This window comes from Amyelois transitella, chromosome 18, assembly GCF_032362555.1.
Source record: "Amyelois transitella isolate CPQ chromosome 18, ilAmyTran1.1, whole genome shotgun sequence".
NCBI classification, from domain to species: domain Eukaryota; kingdom Metazoa; phylum Arthropoda; class Insecta; order Lepidoptera; family Pyralidae; genus Amyelois; species Amyelois transitella.
Window position 1 is genome coordinate 1,264,514 of NC_083521.1, and position 19,286 is coordinate 1,283,799.

The window sequence follows — 19,286 nt, forward strand, 5'->3', positions numbered from 1 at the left end:
TTGAAAAGACTGAATGGCCACGTTCAGGTATTTGGCTTAATGATAGAATTGAGATTTAAATAGTGACAGGTTGCTAGCCTATCGCCTAAAAAAGAATCCCACGTTTGTAAGCCTATCCCTTAGTCGCCTTTTACGACATTCATGGATAGAGATGGAGTGATCCTAATATTTTTTGTATTGATGCCGGGAACTACACAATTTAAATAATGTAGGTACATAATATTATCACGTCTTTAACCCTTAAGGGTACACAGTGCCAATAATCTAGAAAAGATTGAAAAGCCACGTTTATCTGTACGACTTAATGATAGAATTAAGATTCAAATAGTGACAGGTTGCTAGGACATCGTCTAACTATAAGAAACTAGCTGTGCCCGCGACTTCGTCCGCGTGGAATAGTTATTTTGGGCATCATTGAGGCCCTCAAGGATGAATAAATTTCACCGTGTTCTTTTTCACATTTTCCATTATTTCTTCGCTCATAAAAGTTGCAGCGTGATGTTATATAGTCTAAAGCTTTCCTCGATAAATGGTCTATTCAACTCAAAAAGAATTTTTCAATTCGAACCATTTTAAGTATGTATGTATGTAAAAAGCCATCAGCTACAGTTTATCGCGCGATGAAAACGGCGTCACATATGCCATCCTACGGGCGCAGAAATTGGGAATTGCAACGGCGTACTTGCAATGTGTATATGTGTCTTTATAATTTAAATCACTTACTACACTTTTGTCACATTATCTGACTGAACTTACCTGAAAACAGAAAGAAATTGTTTAAAATAACCATCAAATAAACAAAATATAGAAGCAAATAGTTAGCCAATCATCTTTCTATTCTAATTTCCTCCCACCCTAAGGTTGACTGGAAGAAATTGCTTTAGCGATAAGTCCGCCTTTGTACCTCATTACCTGTATTTTTTTTTCTGTTTTTCTTTTTCTTATGGTGCAATAAAGAGTCTATCTATCTATCCAATTCATAATTTTTTGTTCACAATCTTACTAAGGAATCGAGTTGTGGATTCTTTTATTTTTTTTTTAAACATATTTTCTATTTTTAGATAATTTAAATATTTTTTACTATGTTTATTACTTCCAGTAAAAGAATAGTAACATATACATATGTGATTGACACCGGGTATTTTATTACATCCATATAAAATTTCATCAAGATTAGTTCAGCTTTGCAGACCAGCAGACGTTAGCATTATTAATATAAATATGGAAATAAAGATAAATAACTTTATAATAATGCGGAAATGAGAGCGTTAAGGAGTATGAACGGTGTAAAATTGAGTGATCCCGGATAAGGAACAGCGTGATAAGGGAATGTAGTGATGTGAAGGAAGATATAGTAACAGGAATAGAAAAGGGTATGCTAAGATGGTTCGGTCATGTGGAGAGGATGAACGAAAGCAGGTTGACTAAGCAAATTTACAAGGAGAGTTTGAATGGACAGGTAAGAGTAGGAAGGCCTAGACGAACGTACCTTGATCAAATTAAGAACGTTGGTCAGGTTAAGAGTACCCGAAACCGCCGAACTTTTATGAAGAGTTATGAATGTGGATGAAGCGAAAAATGTTTGCAGAGATCGTGGCAAGTGGAAATATGTAGTCTCTGCTTACCCCTCCGGGAAATAGGCGTGATTTTATGTATGTATGTAAAGTTAAAATAGTTTTTTTATGACATAGTTGTTAAAAGCAATGCGTACTAGAATTCCGTGTGAAAATATCTCTAATAATTGAAACATGGAACATAAACAGTCATCGTAAAGTTAATATAGAGACGTATGTAGTTACAAGATTTTATTAGTGCTCTCATGTAATGGATATATTGGTTATATACGTTTTAGACTAAATTATACATAGAATTATATATGAACCGGACCAATAAATCTATTTAAAACCTTTATATAGGTACTTGGGGTTCTTCTTTTAGGCGACGGACCAGCAACCTGTCACTATATGAATCTCAATTCTATCATTGAGCCAAACAGCTGAACGTGGCCTTTCAGTCATTTCGAGACTGTTGCCTCTGTCTATCCCGCAAGAGATATAGACGTATGTATGTTCTTTTGTTTCAACAAGTAAAGTACTTATGTATACTAGACCCTCTTTAAAAATAAATTATCCGTCATAATCGTGGCAAAAAACTTTGCGATCGGAGGCACTAACTCATTAGTATTCCTCGTTAATACGTGCGGATATTTGGGATACAAACTAATTTGCATATTTGACAATCAAAATACTAAACAAAATCCCGGATTAGTGCGGGGTAGCTCCTCGAGGGTAGGTAGGTGTAGATACCAGGCGGGCAGAAGTCTCGGGGTGGTCAGCGTGTCTAATCGCGCGAGAGGCATTATCGCGCGGCCAGTCTCGAGTTAATCGCCCGCCGGCCTCTGATTAGCTAAGCTCCCGGCCTATCTGGCCCCCTGGTACCCGGGAATTATGCAGGCACGACTTGTTGTGTACTTTGACCCCGGGCAGGGAAATGAGATAGCAGGACTATGATAAAAACGGCGGTAAATCGCTTGATGGTCCTTCGAGCCGGATACAAAATGAATTAGCTATTTTACTGGGCCAAATGGAATTGTGAAGGAAACATTTCTCAAATTTAATGGCCTCTCTTAATGAAACATCGAATTTGGCCATTTATTCGGTGGCTTACGAAATAACGTTAGAATTTTTTGTATGGGGATATCGAATCCAAAGATTGTGCGATAAGTGGTAATTTGTAGGTAAGTATTATTAAAAATAATGTTTTTGAATACCTTTATATAGGTATTTAAACAGACCTTACTCATAGTATGTTGGATTATGAGCATAATTCTGCTAAATGCGAAAATTAAACGTCAAATGAACCGGAGGGGTATAGCGACGGAACTGTCACGCCACCTGAGCGATAACTCACGCCGCGCGGGATGCAATGCAAATGTTCACATTATCTGTGAGCCGCACCCGTTGTGTATGCAAATGTTTATTAAAATTAAATAAATATCCTTAATAGTACGCGTGGATTGGAGCTGTTAAAAGGGTCTAAAACTGCTGACATACATGATGATTCTGGACCAATGTTGCATAAGCTCTTTCTTATTTCTTTCTTCAACGTCATTTGACTTCTGAAAATCTTTTTTTCAACTTCATCGCCTAAAATATATTATATTGATAATCTACAAACTCAGAAACCAAACGTTGATTGATTTTCTCCCAAATATAAAGGAGTTACAATGAAAACAAAAAGCGATCAAATCCTTTTGTTTCGTTACCGCTCCAGCCCCTGTTTTAATTAACTGGATGGAATCGAAAACTGGCTAGACTAGACGCCCAAGAGCGTAATCATTTAGCTAAGGTCTTATTGGATTACCCAAGTCCACACTTGCAATTTTGCTACTGGAAAGTGGAAAAAAGCAAGCATCCGCCCGGGAAACACTTTCAGAGTTACCCGGGCTCCAGCGAAGTTCGCTCACAATCTAGATATATGGGCGAGTTAAGATGTGCATCTAAATAGCCTCTGCCTCCCTGGTACCTAACTTTAGATTACTTGCACCGAGTTTACCGACTTTCCAGGGAAATGTTAAGTTTTCTTCGTGGAAAAATTCCCGCTTGTAACCCATTCAGTTTGGCTCAAATTTACTGCCCAAGTTAGATGCTTTTCCGTGTTGGAATTATAAAGATGCAAAATGTTTTTGTAATCCAACCACAGTGAGAGGTTTTCGCGGACATAATTTTCACAAGTCCCAAACAAAACAAACTTTTGCTTATTCAAGTATAAATTCAGATTCCCTGAATATATTTATCTATATTAAGGACTAATTCGTTATTTTTAATAAAATAGGTATTACATATTCATTGTGCAGAAATTGATTTTAAGAAAGTACATTAAATACCCGAATATCTAACACTAATTATCATTTAAGACTCCCAACAAAGAGGGGAAAATTCATTTGTCATTATGAGTACATTTCTGTGTCTTGAATTTTCGATACTCTAAAATACCCCTTTGGTGAATAATACCCTTGCGGCAGGAGGGTACCACGGCACCATAAGTTGAAGGGTTCATTTCCACATTAAAAATTCATCGCGGAAAACACTTTGACCGCCCGTCTATTAGGATGTGCTGGGCGGTACAAAATGAGGACAGTACAGATGCGATTTTAATTAGGTGCAGAAGACTTTACTTTTGTAAATGCCTTTTTTTCAGAATGGACAGACTAGAAAGTAACTGCATTTAAATAGTACAGCTTACACACGTCCTGATTTTCTCAATACTTTTCAATAATGTGAAGTGTGAATTCGTAATCAGTATGAAGTTATTTCTAGCTCCATTATGTCTTTTGGATTTTATTGTATTATATTTATTTATTTTTTATATGCATGAAGAGACGTATCTTGTTTTTGTTTACTTTGTGACGGTCAATTTTTAAGGGGCTCGATTGCAACGCGGACGAAATTATGTGCCGGACTTTTTGTTTCCTTTTCCCAAAGGAGTCCCTATGTTTGGGGACTTAGAACATTGGACCGTGGTAAAAAATTCAGTTCAAAATGTAGTGTACGGTCAGATCAATCGAATGAATGAGAAATAAATTGCACTCTTTTATTTTTTGAAAATTTAACTCAAATTATGTAATGAGATAATGTATTTTTAGCATAATGTCCAGACAGCTGTTTTGGGGTTTAAGCATCTTTTTATATAATTACATATATGAAGATGCGGTTCGATAGAAGCCAAAATAACTATATGTATAATAATAACACTAAGTATATAGTTATAAAATTGGTATTTTATAAAGCCCATGGACGCTTAATGATGTAATCATCTTGCATTTACTTGCAGAAACTGTAATCATTTACATACATAGATGATATTATCATTTCTTCACCGTTGTTAGTATGCATAACCGTTTCGCTATTTCCTTATACGGCCTACATGCGTTCGTACGTATCGTTTTTACTCAGTGAAAAATGTCGATATTAATGGCACCGACATAATTTTTTCACGCTTTTTTATAATTAACTTGTTACATTAATTCACTCAAGTAGTCTGGTGATTAAAAACGTATTAATATCCTGGAGACGTAAAAACTGTTTGCATTTGTAATTACAGTCACATGGCTACGCACGGGGCAATCAATATAAATGTTAACGAGACAAAAAACGTATCCCAACTTATATCATAAATGCGAAAGTGAGTTTATTTGTTTGTTGTCTCTTCATGCGTTATCTATTTTTTTTTAATGCCGGTAAAAACAATAGTTGCCTTGGGATTTGAGAAATACAGACGTGACGTACATAAGTATATGTATGTTCTTTATATCCCGAAATACCCACAGCAACTAAGTCGGGGCGTAGCAAGTTTTCATAATTATATATATTATATATGTTCACAGAATACATAAGAACTTAGTTGGCAACTTAAGTATACAAAATACGCTTCAGCGTAATCTTGAATCCTCAGTAAGATATTAAGCCATGTACCAGGACACCATAAGTTACAGACAAGCAATATCTAAGGACCGAAAAATCCCGCGCGAACCCGGCCCCGTTTGATTAATGTATGCCGTTGTCACAGTTATATTGCGAAGAAACCCTTATATTCCCTAGAAATCCCTTACATCAGGAGGTGTTATTGCAAATCTAGGGTATATTAAAAAGGGCGCATATTCCTATTTATGTGACGTCGGCCCACACCTGGGCCCGAATTCACGGGGATACGGAGCTTGCAAGAGATATATCGCCCGTTTTAGAGATTATTTTCGAGGTTTGTCTTGAGAATGTGGTTACCCCATTTTTATTTGATCCGTATGTAATTTTCTTCGCAACGATTTTATCAGCGATGGTTTTTAAAATATGTGACACTATTTTTCTAAATTGACTGTTGTCCTAGTAATATCAGCAACTTGTTAGATCTGACTTCACTGTTTAAGAATTTAACATAATACAGTTGAAATAATCGAATAAATTGAATTAAATTCGATCTATGCAAAAACTGACAAAATTTTAAAGATGTCACTACATATACCGTGCACAACTACGTACCAAGGCATCAGAAATTAAAGGTAGTCAAATGGAGTTAATCCACGAAAGTCTCAATGAATTATCTCATCAAAGTAAAGCAATTATGCGCGTAGTCACGTCGGTAGACTAGTCTTTGAACAACAAGTCCAATAACAACGCAACTAGGTGTAGTTACCGAGATGACCAAAACTGCTGGTGGGTTCCTTTTGGTACCGCTAGCCGGTCGCCTTGAATGTCGATATGAAATACCTTATGCGGTAGACAGAGTCTCTCTAGACAGAGAGTATAAGAAATAAAGGCCACGCTCCGATGGATGGTTGAATAATGAAATTGAAATTCCTAGTTAGACTAGATAGTGACAGATTTTTGGCCCATTATCGCCTGCGTCCGAATTGAAACTTCGCGATAATATTCCTGTGGTATCATGAGGTTTGTAATGACTTCTCTTTTTTGGAGGCGTTGGTAAATTCTATTATACTTGGCATTATCTCAGCATAGTTTTAAATTTCTTTGCTCCAAATAGCATTAATATCAAGCCAGTTATTGCGTTATAAGTATACTTAGACATAGTTAATATCTAAGCATGGACCAAATCAAAGATTGCAAATAGGAATATTTTCTCTCCGTTTACTTACGGAGTTGACCAAAATTGCCCATTTCATATCTGCTGAGATACGGGGGGTGAAGGCGGGAGGCGGGGGTCGTTAAGATAACGTATCTCTTGGAGTGGACACGCTGCTAGATATGTCCTGTTTTTAGGGATGAAGGGTTCTCGGATATCTCTATACATGTTATGTTTCCCTGGTATTTCAATATAAATATAAATGAATCAATTTGTAAATTATTTGATACACTTACTATTTGTAATATTTCCCATACAACACAAAAATTGGACGTGGCTTTTATTTATGACGGATTTTATTAACTTATTTTAAATCAAAAATTGATTATGTTCTGCCATAAAATGAAAAATAATCTTATATATCCATTCCCATCGTAATTTTGTAAACTCCACTAACGTCTAATCAATTCAAAAAAAATTCAAAATTTTTTATTCATTATTATAGGATATTATTATATCGCTTAATAATTGTCGTATGGTTTAACAACTTGGTTGACGTCAAATATATTACTTAAAAACTAAGTTTACTGCCGCTTCCAAGGCGTCAGTGCAGAAGAAGCGGTAACAAACTAACAATAATACATGCCAAATATACTAAGTCTAATAGTTTAGGCTGTTCGTTGTCTTTTAGTCAGTCACTTCATAGAGTTTTGTGTATTCAAGTCACCCAAATGATCATCAAAACACATCAATGAATATTTTATACAAATATTTTGCGACCCCCAACGTCAGGGATCCTAAGCAAACGGAATTTGAGAGGAGAGATAATCTATCGGCAAGCGAATCCAGCGCAAACAACTAACCCTTTGCCAAATACGCTATCGGGTGTCTATTAATTAACTAAGCAAATGAAGAACACTCATAGATTCGTGGGAGTAAAACTTATGTATTTTACCAGTTGCAAATATTTTTTCTAGGTAAACGTTTACCTTTTACATTAAATTTTAAAGAAGAATCCGATAGGTTCTTTGTCTTATTACGGGATATAATTTTTTTTTCCTTTGTTTTTGTATAAAAAAAGAGCACTGACTGATTAATTGATTTACCTTCAACGCACAGTCCAAAACGCTAGGGTCTAAAAGATTTGAAATTTGGCATAAAGGTTTCTGAGGTGATCTTGTAGTGCACAAAAAAGCGTTTCGTGCACTACAAGATCTCGAAATTCGGACTTAAATCTCAATATCCCAATCAGCATTCCCAAATGGTATTATAGGCCTTCTTATGTTCATGATCTTTATAGGAATAGCATTACCTCACAATTTTAACATTTTTATTAAAATACCAGGATAACAAAAGAGGGAGGAGCTGTTTACGTATGTAAGAATTTATTCCAAATTCGAAATTCGGCCTTCAATTCCTCCATATCCCAGCATCACAGAATGGATATAACGCCGTCTCACCTACACACTCTATTTCCGCCAGATCCGAATTTCCGGGCGGACCGGTAGAAACGCGGCATTAAACGTCGTCGCCTTAAAAAGTGGGTAGTTTTCGGAAATCTGTTCGCCGGATGGACGGAAATGATTTCTGTCGTCCTTTGGGCGTCCCTAGATGGATTCGGGTGGCCGTCAAAGATTGTTGCTGCTAAATGAATTCAGACGAGACTGTTTTTTTGTATTTTGATTTATGTTGTATTCTACAGGTGGTGTGGGCGGCAATTAATGGATAACTTCACATCTTCAAAGGGCTTAAGTGATAGCTTGAAAGGGCTTGACAACCATAGCTATGAAAACATTATTGATGTACTGTTCATTAACAAAAAAAAAAAATGAATAAAATCTCTTTCGAACACATTATTTTTCTTTAGCCCGAAATGTTATTTGCGGCCAGTATCCGCGCAGATTCAAATGTTTGTCCCAGCCAAAACATTCACGGGTATTTTTGTATCAAAATAAGCGTCACAAACCAGTATTTACGCATTTTCGGCGGGAAATAAAAAACCTTTTACCGTTTAATTCGCAGGATCCCTCAGTCCACGTCTTCCAATATTAATAAATTCTCATTCCCTGGATTCGCCAGCAATTTGCCGTCGCCTCCTCCAAGTAAAACTTACGACTCGTCCTTACCCTAAATAAAGATAGGGTAGCCTGAGATTTTTAACGCTACCAGAGCCAAACAAATTGAGTCATATTTTGATATAAAGATAAGTAAAATATAACTCCCACAGTTAATTAAAGTTTTACAATAAAAATCTACTCTTTTGTCACAATTATCCAAGTAACTTTAATAATTTTATTTGAAATGGTGATGTCGAAAAAAAGCTGTTTTGAAGAAAGCAAATCTTTCAATTCTTGTACAATCTTAAAAACAAACATACATGTATATTTTAAAATTTTTTTGATTATATAATTTTATTTATTGAAAGCTGTACCAACAGAATAGTTGGTGACGTAAAAGATAAGTTTACAGTAAATTTTTAACGCATTCATTGTCATTAAAATTTAATAGAGAATTACCAAAACAATTTATGACAATTGTTTCTACAGCATCTTAACCATTACTCTGGAACAATTACTATGCATGACACGACGTCTATAAACACGACATACAGAAATTATTTTTACATGACGATTAAAACAATAATTTTATTTAAAAGCTAGAATGTCTGTGTAATAATCGTAAAGTACCAGGATCGCATAAGCAGCGTAGGACATAACTTGTATCTATGTGAATAAATAAGGTATAAATTCTTTGGCAACCTCCTCGGCTCCTATTCCGCTGCGGTGCCTCTCAAAGAGAACCCGATACTGACGTAACTCAACACTGCGTGTCTAGGAATTCCGCGTTTCTCAATACCCCCTTCGCTTTTTGTTCTCCTGGTATATTTAGAAAATAATATACCTACATAATTTTAGATAGAAATTTTCTTCTATATTGATTTTATCCGAAGGAAAATAGTGTCGTTGTAAAAGAAATTAAGGTATAATTAAGGTATCATCAGCATTTAAGGAGCGACCACGAATAAGTAGAAGAAAGAAAAAGATGAACTTCTTAAAGAAGTTGCAAATTTTTCTTAGGTTAATTATTGTGTTTTACACAAAAATGACAAATCGAACAAGGTAGGTTTTTACTTTAGAAACGCAATTAAAATTAACCACAATAATGACAAAGCAAACATTAAGATCAAGAAAACACGCAGAAGTAAACATCCAAAAACAATATGAAGTTGCGCTCCGCGGGGTTCCTGTCGCGGGATTACGGGCCTTATAATTATTTTTAGCCCCCTGGAAGGGCTTACGGTCGCAACGTAGGATTTGTCGTAAGTCTCCCGACGTTATTCAATATTATTTCTTGGGAAAATTTTCGGAGGGAGTCGTACCAGGTATAAGGTATTAAGTAAGATTTACCGGTGTCGTACGCAGCTGTATGAATTGATGATTAACATCGTTCGGATTTAGACAGGCTGGTTGTAATTATATTTCAGCACTGGAACAGCACAAAGTACGATATGTACGAAACCAATCAAATTGACTTCAAATTCAGAATGTCACGTGATTTTGAAATTCAAGCAAATGCGATTGAGATTGTTATTTGGTGATGCTCTGCTGAATGTAAATGCAACAGTAGACCAATAAATGGTTTGCATGTGATCACTTTCCTTTTTGGTCGTACGGTACGGAATTAATTTCACGATCCCATCAGCCGATTTGCTCCGGAACTGTAATCACAAATCAAACATTCATATTCGAATTTCGTACCACTATTCTCTGTGGTCGAACACTACATGTTTCGAACATGGAACTGAAACGTGAACCAATCAGGGCTGGTTCTGAATTCAAACGGTGGCGGGCGCAGGTGGCGCGCTGTCACCGCGCGGCGTTCCATTTCCCGCGGCGTGTAATCGAATGAATATTACAAACGTCACGTTGACAGCTATGCAGTTTCATGACCGATATGTGGGTCGAACGATCTTTTTACGCCAATTTGAAGAATTGTTTGCGTACCATTCCATAACAACATGCGTTTATTACCTCACAAGCAGATATAATTATTGAGAAAATTGGTTTTCAACAGACAGCTACAGAGATGATTAAAAATGTATTAGGGTGAATTGTAGAGTTAACGTTGACATGTCCCGACCTATACCGGAACTGTTTTACAGGGAGTCCATAATGAAAGCACTTAGCGCTAAGCGAAGCAATTATAAGTAATTTGGAACGCGGTAATGGGCGTGGACAGCGACGCGCAAAAACGCGCCAAACTGAACACGCTAAAAGCTCCCTAATTCGATTGTCGACGGTTCCTTTTTTAAACTTTGAACTGTGGAAACGCTGGCTGGAAATAAATCTTGGTGTTTTTAAATTTTTGAACCTAGAAAAACCGTTTTAAATTCAGCCAGTGTTCCATCTCAATATTTCAGAGCGGGCTAATTCTAAAAGGTTTGTGTAATTAAAATTCTCACTTGTAACTCAACGGGATCGTCTCGGAAATTCGGGGAATTCATAGCCATAAAGAAAGTGGGATTCGGCGCGGCTCGCAGCGAATGAAACAGAAATACCAGGCTCAGGAGACTTTGCGAGCGTCACCTGAACTGAACGGGGCGCCTTCTTCGGGCCTGGTGATTTATGGCCGCAGATCCGGACCGGTAATGAAATTGCACCCTCCCCACCCCGCACTTCCTAGCCGCCTCCCGCGAAAAGCCATTCTAGAAATTACTACGCAACACTGAGTTCTTGCATTCGCGAACGTCTACTACTCAACGCTAACGTCTTATGGTAATGTTTTAAATATTTTTGTCGTCTGTCATCAATCATTGGATTCTGCAATTAAACTTAGCGTTTTTTAGTAGTCCCATTTTATAGTTATCACGCGACGATGAGGTGGCTTCATCAATAAGAATCAAGCGTATTAGCTCAATGTTATCATTTTTTAAATTTGAAGACTTAATTTTGGCTATTAGTTTGTGAGCTATCGATCGATATCGATATTAACCATCTTTTTATTCAGCTTAGATGACGTTATAAAAATACATAGGTAGCATAATTTCGAGTGATTTGAATTTTCTGCACTCCATCGTGCTTAGAAATGCGACCCTTTGAAATAGGGCATTGTCTACGCAATGAAAAATTTATTGCTCTCGGAAAATTTTAATTGAAAAGCCGTAACAGCGGCGGCCCGGTTACAATACACAACTGTGACATTGCCCTATTGTGAATGTTTTTTTTTTTACTTTTTTTTTTTCAAATTCAGCACAATTTGTAGGCATTTCATAGCAACATGTTCACGTGCTGAATGTAGGCATAATTCTCTTAGTTGTTTTATTTTCTAGTTTGAACCATTAGAATTATAACTCCTTATTACTACTTATTACTATACATACATAAATCACGCCTCTTTCCCGGAGTGGTAGGCAGAGACTACCTCTTTCCATTTGCCAGGATCTCTGCACACTTCTTTCGCTTCATCACATTCAGAACTCTCTTCATGCAAGCTCGGCGGTTTCGGGTACTTCACCAGTCCCATTCACAATCCCTTTGAATATTTCAATATTATATTATATTATTATATTATATAATTTGAATATTATATATTCAACCTCTCGGCATGACGAAACCAACCAAGCATTCCCTTTTCTATTCCGGTTAAAATATCTTCTTTCACATCACAACATTACCTCATCACGCTGTTTCTTATCCTGTCACTAACTTTTACACCGATCATACTTCTAAGAACTCTCATTTCCACCACTATTACTTTAATAAAGTTTCTTAAAAGAGCAAATAGTGTTTATTTTATAGTTCGTTCAGGGTTATTGGTACGTTTTCTGGCCAAAATTTACGGTGTCAATCCCAACAACCGCTTGTGACCATGCCCCTGGAGTGGGTTAGACAGATTGTTTGACCTCTGCAGGAAAACCTTATCTGGATCCCATAAACTCATCATCAAATCATCACTAGTAAAAGTAAAAAATAAAAATAGGAAATATTTATAGATTTATAGAATTTTTCAAGATTGCTTACCGTTAAGTGCTGAAACAGCCACGCCCGGAGGATATTCGTCGCTACCTTAGGGAAGATCCCTCTCTTCTTTTGGTTCTTTTTTCCGTTCGTGTCGTCGTCCTCCTCCCCGGTCCCCTCCCCGGAACCGATACTCGCGTTGCTAGCGTCGCCTGGCGGAGAAATTGGGAATTAATTTTGACGTAACGAGTTAAGAACCAATTACCCGCATTCGTGAAAAACATGTAATATATTATTTGGCATACCAATTCGATTGATGCGAGGTTCGAGCTCTAAACACAAGCCCGAAGTGCGCCTTTTGACCATAAATGGTCAGGTTTTTACATGAAACGATTGTCGCATAACCCTCGCAACCATTGCAGGGGAGCCTAACCCGTATTGGTTACCTTATTGGTACCTAACCATACAGTGTGTATGCGAACGGAGCGAATGGAATTACTTTTTACTGTTTAAATATGTTCTCATGTAATTGATTTTTTTTTGTATTTTTTTAGAATATCTTTTAACCTAACCCATATTGCGTAATGGTAAAAGCTTCACTAGGTGAATGTGCTTATTCTCATAGTTACTTTTAACTTCATCCATTCGAAAGAGTCATATTCGAAATTCCGGAAATCACAAATTCACTTCATTGGGAGAAATGAAGAACATCATCGCATTTTTAATTCAGTAACTTTAAAACAAACGCCATCATTTGAAGATTTCATTTTGAAACCATCACGACTCCTGTATTCCACACATAGACAAGACAAATTTTGCATAATTATAATAATGTGTTAATCGCGAAGTACCGAGCGGTTAGAAATCGTAAGAGATGTCTCGCTGCTAGCTCGCTTATCAACGTGCGTCTGGCATATTAATTAGAAACGCCAACTTGTATTTATTTAATCACCTGCCACACCGCTGATTCCTATCTTTGGTACCTACGCTTAATTAATTCTTGGTATGTCGTGCTCTAAGTATCCAGCGGGCCGTTGCGTAGATTTGTGCACGATAACAACGATTAAAACATAAAAATTTTGTACAAATGTCGTAATTTATCTCTTATTTTAAATTAATATGTTAAGTTTCACCTTAATTCTATAATTATTATTGTTCATTTAAAGTAGTGCTTCTTAGACATAAAAAAACTAAACATTTTGTAAGAATCCATTTGGTATTTTCGCTTCGAATATCTTCTTCCAGGTACCGGGAGAGCAGAAGCTTGAAACACGATAAACAAATTAGTGTGCACTGAGCCGTATCAAATATTCATCGCAACAGGAACAAATCGAATCAGTACGTACGAGGGTGTAAGCTTCGTCTTGTTTCTGAACTCCTAGTAACTCTTGCACATCTTAATAATGTACAAGCGTATCGTTTGAGCTTTATAATGTTTTCTGTTTAGTGTTGGTGTGATGAGTTTTTAAGATATATCGATAAAATATCTTTTGAATGATGAAATGCGACACATAGTATCGAATGTCTGCGTATCGCATTCGGCCGGTGGCATGCACATTGTGATGGTAATAGGGGCAAAGTAATAAAATTACTCTTAGGCCATTACGCAGCGCCCCTCGATGCAGCAAGCTACCCCAGAGCGATATAGGGTGTAGAAGACACAATAAAACGGTTTCAGTTTGACAAAAACAACGGGATTATTGTCTGTGTAATTGTTTTATTCGTGTGCGGAGATTTATTTTGCCGGATTTTATGTCGTTTTAAACTCAATGCATACAAATTTGCTTTTTAGCGATTCAATTTTTATGTTACATTTTCAAGTGTTGTTACAAAATATGAAATATCGATATCGAGAAAAAGGATATTAATAAAAATATTCTCATTTCATAAAGCAATTATTTTATTTAGTTTTTATGTGAAATATATTTAGTTTATAGATAAATATCACCCTGTACAATTAGCGTGCAAAATCAGAGTGCAGTTGCATAGCGCAGTGGATGTAATCCCCTAATTCATCTCGACCCACACACGCGCGCCACCCTAATGTCCTATAATACACCCCCGGAATGGACGGACAAACAAACACACTGCGTGCGAAAAGTCAAGAGAGTTTAAGTTAGTTATAATTAGATATTGTTTACTTTTAATGCCTTTTAATGATGATAACGTTACTTTTGCATCAATGCAATATCTCATTCAATTATGCTTCAATCATTTATTGTATGAAACTTCTAGTCGTTACTAGAAGCTGTAGATAAAAATTAATGTCAATTAGCTTTAGTAGTAAAATGACGTTAAAGAAATGAGCGTAATTTCTAATCCAATAATAAATGTAAATAATCAAGCTTCTTCCCCGGAGAGATAGGCAGAGACTAGATCTTTCTATTTGCCATGATCCCTGTATACTTTTTTGGCTTCATCCACATTCATAATTCTCTTCATGCAAGTTCGTCGGTTTAGGGTAATCCTGACCAATGTGTTCTTTATTTAAAAACAAACATAATGCTCTCACAAATAATATCTTTTACCGGACCTGACTTTTAGCTATACGAAGGAAATTAAAAAAAACACGGTTTTTTATTTGCAGAAAAAAAATAACTTGTATAATTGGCCTATATGGTACTGTTCATTAGGTATAATCTCCGGTGTTTGGTCCCATGGCGTCGTCGGTAAGCCGATTGCAGTAACCGGACACCGAATCCGCGACCCCGGTGCGGGAGCACGCGCCAAACCCACGGGATGTTTTGAGAGAACTAGTACGAGTATTATGAATTTCGTAGAGCGCGCGTGTCTTGCAGTTCCGCGCGTGAGAATAGGATTTTTATAAGATACATACATACATATACAAAATCACGCCTCTTTCCCGGAGGGGTAGGCAGAGACTACATATTACATACACATTATGATGACATATATATGTATATACCTTGCGGAAAAAACTGATGAAAGGCTGTGTTCAGCTGTATGGCTTACTGATGGAATTGAGATAATGACAGTTTTCTTAGCCCATAGCTTACAAGAAGAATCTCAAGTTTAGAAGATAAACTTAATAATATGTTATTATGGGAATTAACACATTCAGTTTGTGCAACAACCAAGCTATATTCCAGCTTCTTTTTTACACGGTGACGGTGGTCAGATGGAATTCAGGACTTACCGTCTATTGAATGGTGATGAAGAAGAAGAATCGTGGTTATGTATATCGATGGATAATAGCCGTGTGGTTCCCGGCACCAATAAAAAAAAGTATAGGACCACTCCGTCTCTTTCCCATGTATGTCGTAAAAGGCGACTAAGGGATAGGCTTACAAACCTGGGTTTCTTTTTTTGGCAATGGGCTAGCAACCTATCACTATTTGAATCTCATTTCTATCATTAAGCCAAATAGCTGAACGTGGCCATTCAGTCTTTTCAAGACTGTTGGCTCTGTCTAGCCCACAAGGGATATAGATGTGACCATATGTGTGTATGGACAATAGCCAGTGTAATGATGATACTCTTAGAGCGCGCGCAAGTTAACATTTGCTTTAGTAGTAATTCCGTTTGTGATACAGAAGATGAGACCATCATTGGACGCGTAGCTTAGTATTCGTTATATCATGTGCCATATCACTGCATCACTAACTCAGCAAATATTATTGAGTAGAAGAGTTCTACAATATCGCGCTCTAATGTACCTTGTTGTAAGAACTCTAAGTTCGGCTCTGTAGTATTATGGTTTAGATCCTTTTTCTTATCGTAAACCTCGATCCTTTTATTTATCGATAGTAGTGCAGTGTAGTTTGTTCCGCCGCTTCTTCTACACATGCGCTTTGGAAGCGGTAGTAGTTATAATTAGATTTAAATCATGTGACGTCAATAAGTGATACCTTGATAAATTTATAGCATAAAAATACAATAGTTTACTTTTTGGAAACTGTAGATTGTCATTATTTTAAAGCATAACTATCTCACACACTATTGGTGGATTATGAGCTAGTTAAATTGGAAAGTCCACAGATGGCAGTTTTAATAACAAGTCGATAGTTCCCCGCGGCATCGACTATCGGAGATTTATCGCGTGTCCCCACATTAGCGCGGCAATAAGTGCAGGACTATCGAGTTACGCCAATCAGGCGAAAGCACGAGTCGGCTAGTGATGCGGATGTGTCGATAAATTTTCAAATATTATGTATGCTAGTAGGAATAAAGGAAGGCGAAATTCTGTACTAGTGGTATACCTTAGTGTATTTTGATACCCGTTTTTATTTTATAGCTGATGATAACGAACTATTTAACATTTATGATCTGGTTAAACGAAACTTTTTGAGAAATGTTATCCGTGATAAGAAGTAAGCTCTCTGCCTATTTTTGGGTATAAACTGTGAACAGTAAGAGTGTTAATCAAATTTTCCTTATATTGTATCTTACGGGGCATACAGAGCTAAAACTCACAAGACATCGAGATTCAGAGAGACAAAAAGAAGAATCTCTTTAATTTATTTACCTTTGCAATCTTCGCCGGTTCAGAAGCATCAGGGTAACGCTATGTTTTTTCCTTACCATACAAGCTTTTAATTATAAATTATCGATACTTTTTTTATCGATATCCCTACTACCGCGGCACTAAACTACAACCGCGGTGTCGTAACGTTGGCAATTTGATGGATTGGTTCTTTGCAATCCCTATTTGCAAACACCCTTATCTGGGCGAGGGGTGGGGGGCTAATTAAAATTGGCACCCGGGGTTTCACCAAATTAAATCTACCGCCGTCGTGGCCCTTATAACATCAAATTAAGACAGATTTTTGTTTGTCCTGCAGTTTTATTAATGTTGTGCCGGCATAGGATTGGATTGCATCAGGCTGCAGATATACTTAATGGTGCGAAAGTCGATGGTTTAATGTATTCTTAATCCCTTACATTAAGGTTTAATATGCAACAAAGAAATATAGAGACTGGTCTATAAGTGTATTTATTTAATGCGTGGGAATGTAGAGTGAATTTTAGAAATGGTTAAAAAATTTGAGTTCTTATCTCTATCTCCAAATTTCTATTCCATCCAACAACTACACATTACCTTAGTCTTATGAGCTCTGTTTACCCCGCAAAGGATAAAGACGTGATATATATATATATAAACATTAATTCTAGGGATAAAAAAATAAGTTGATGACAATAATAACTGTTATTAAAAATTTTGTGTTTTTTAATATTCGAGACTGTTGGTTCTGTCTACCCCTTAAGGGATAAATGTGAGATAATTATATCTGTTAGGATTAAAAAGCAGCAGATGACATATTTATAAGCAATAAATACTTGCAAGTGGCAAAATATTAACCGTAAAATGATGAGTTTAAATCCATTTTACTTTTGCGACAATGCAATTATGAATATGACCATCAAGCGATATTTACAACCTTAACGAATTCGGTATCAATTCCTTCAATTCTTAATTCGATTTAAATCTATCTTTTATCGCCTTATTGGAATTTAATTGAAATGACTTTAATTTAAAACACAAAATGTAAGTTACAAATTTTTAAGCTTTGTTAAAGTTAATGAAATGTTTTGAAAATTTAGAAAAACATGTTTCATTTTAATCCGGTCAGAAATTTTTGCTTCATATGGTTGATATATGTACTCAGTAATAATCCAAATCTTACCTTCATCATAAATTATTTCAGCGACTTCCAAATTTAAAAATAAGACTATTTGAAAACCATCGACAATGTCACCCCTGAAATAGTAATGTATCTATATAGAGCTGTAACTCCCCCGAAGCGACGCAGCGTTCTAGCGAAATGCTGCGTGCGCTTAATTACGCGACAGAGAGCGAGCGAAGCGAAAGTTTTGTGTTGCGCGGATTTCACGTTTGATGAGTTGACAGTCTTATTGTACAATCATGTTGATTTAAGCCCCATGGAATTTATGCTGAAGCTCTTTCGCCGACAAACAATTTGTACGATCCGCTTTCTACTCATAATTTGGTTTCATTTAATTTACATTACTTAAAAGCACGCCTCTCTCCCGGTGTAGTGGACAGAGAATACATCTTTCCACTTGCCACGATCTGCATAGGTACTTCTTTCGCTTCACCCACACACTATTAGATATTTTAATTATTAGAAAAACAAATTTAAAGTTTAAGAATAATTACTTAACTGAATTCGAAACACGAGAAAATTCATTTACTGTTATACCAGCGATTAACAATAAATGATTAAGAGCCACACATTTCTAAGTTTAAAAACGATTATGTAGTAGTTTTTTCTTTCACATATAAGCTCGTTTAAAATCAATTCGCTAAATACAGGTCCTACTTTTTAGATTTTTATGCGCTTGTTGTTAAAAACCTTTTTTGAATAGATAAATTGAATAGTAAAAAAATGGTTTTGTGATTCCATCTAATACTTTTCAATCCTCCCGATTTAAAGTTCTCAATAATTAAGCAATAAATAACATTTCTTGCAAAAAATTCTGAAATATTATGAATTATTGTAATTTACAATAAGTTATTATTACGTTACTACAAAATTATGACAATTGGGAAAGGACGCGCACAGCCGTGTAACCCTTACAATGGCGGATCACGTCTCTGCGATTACACAGCATTGAAAATTAGTTTAATATCTCAAATTGACGATTCCGCCCGGAACGGCCAATTAAGAGGGAATAACACTTGGAATGATCCTCCAGATAGCCAAGTTATGGGGTGCCTTTATGGACCATTAAGTGTGCCGTAACTCGGAGACGATCCACGAATATTTTGTA

The 19,286-nt window shown here is 36.4% G+C and overlaps 1 protein-coding gene across 4 annotated transcripts in view; it reads right to left on the reverse strand.

The window, feature by feature from the left end:
* The window catches only part of LOC106137864 (homeobox protein homothorax), a 293,141-nt gene that overhangs the window by 98,700 nt on the left and 175,155 nt on the right, over positions 1–19,286 (reverse strand). For all 4 annotated transcript variants that reach the window (XM_060949363.1, XM_060949361.1, XM_060949362.1 and 1 more), the window contains exon 10: positions 12,597–12,745. In XM_060949363.1, coding sequence (XP_060805346.1) covers positions 12,597–12,745 — 149 coding nt within the window. The remainder of the gene's footprint in view (positions 1–12,596; positions 12,746–19,286) is intronic.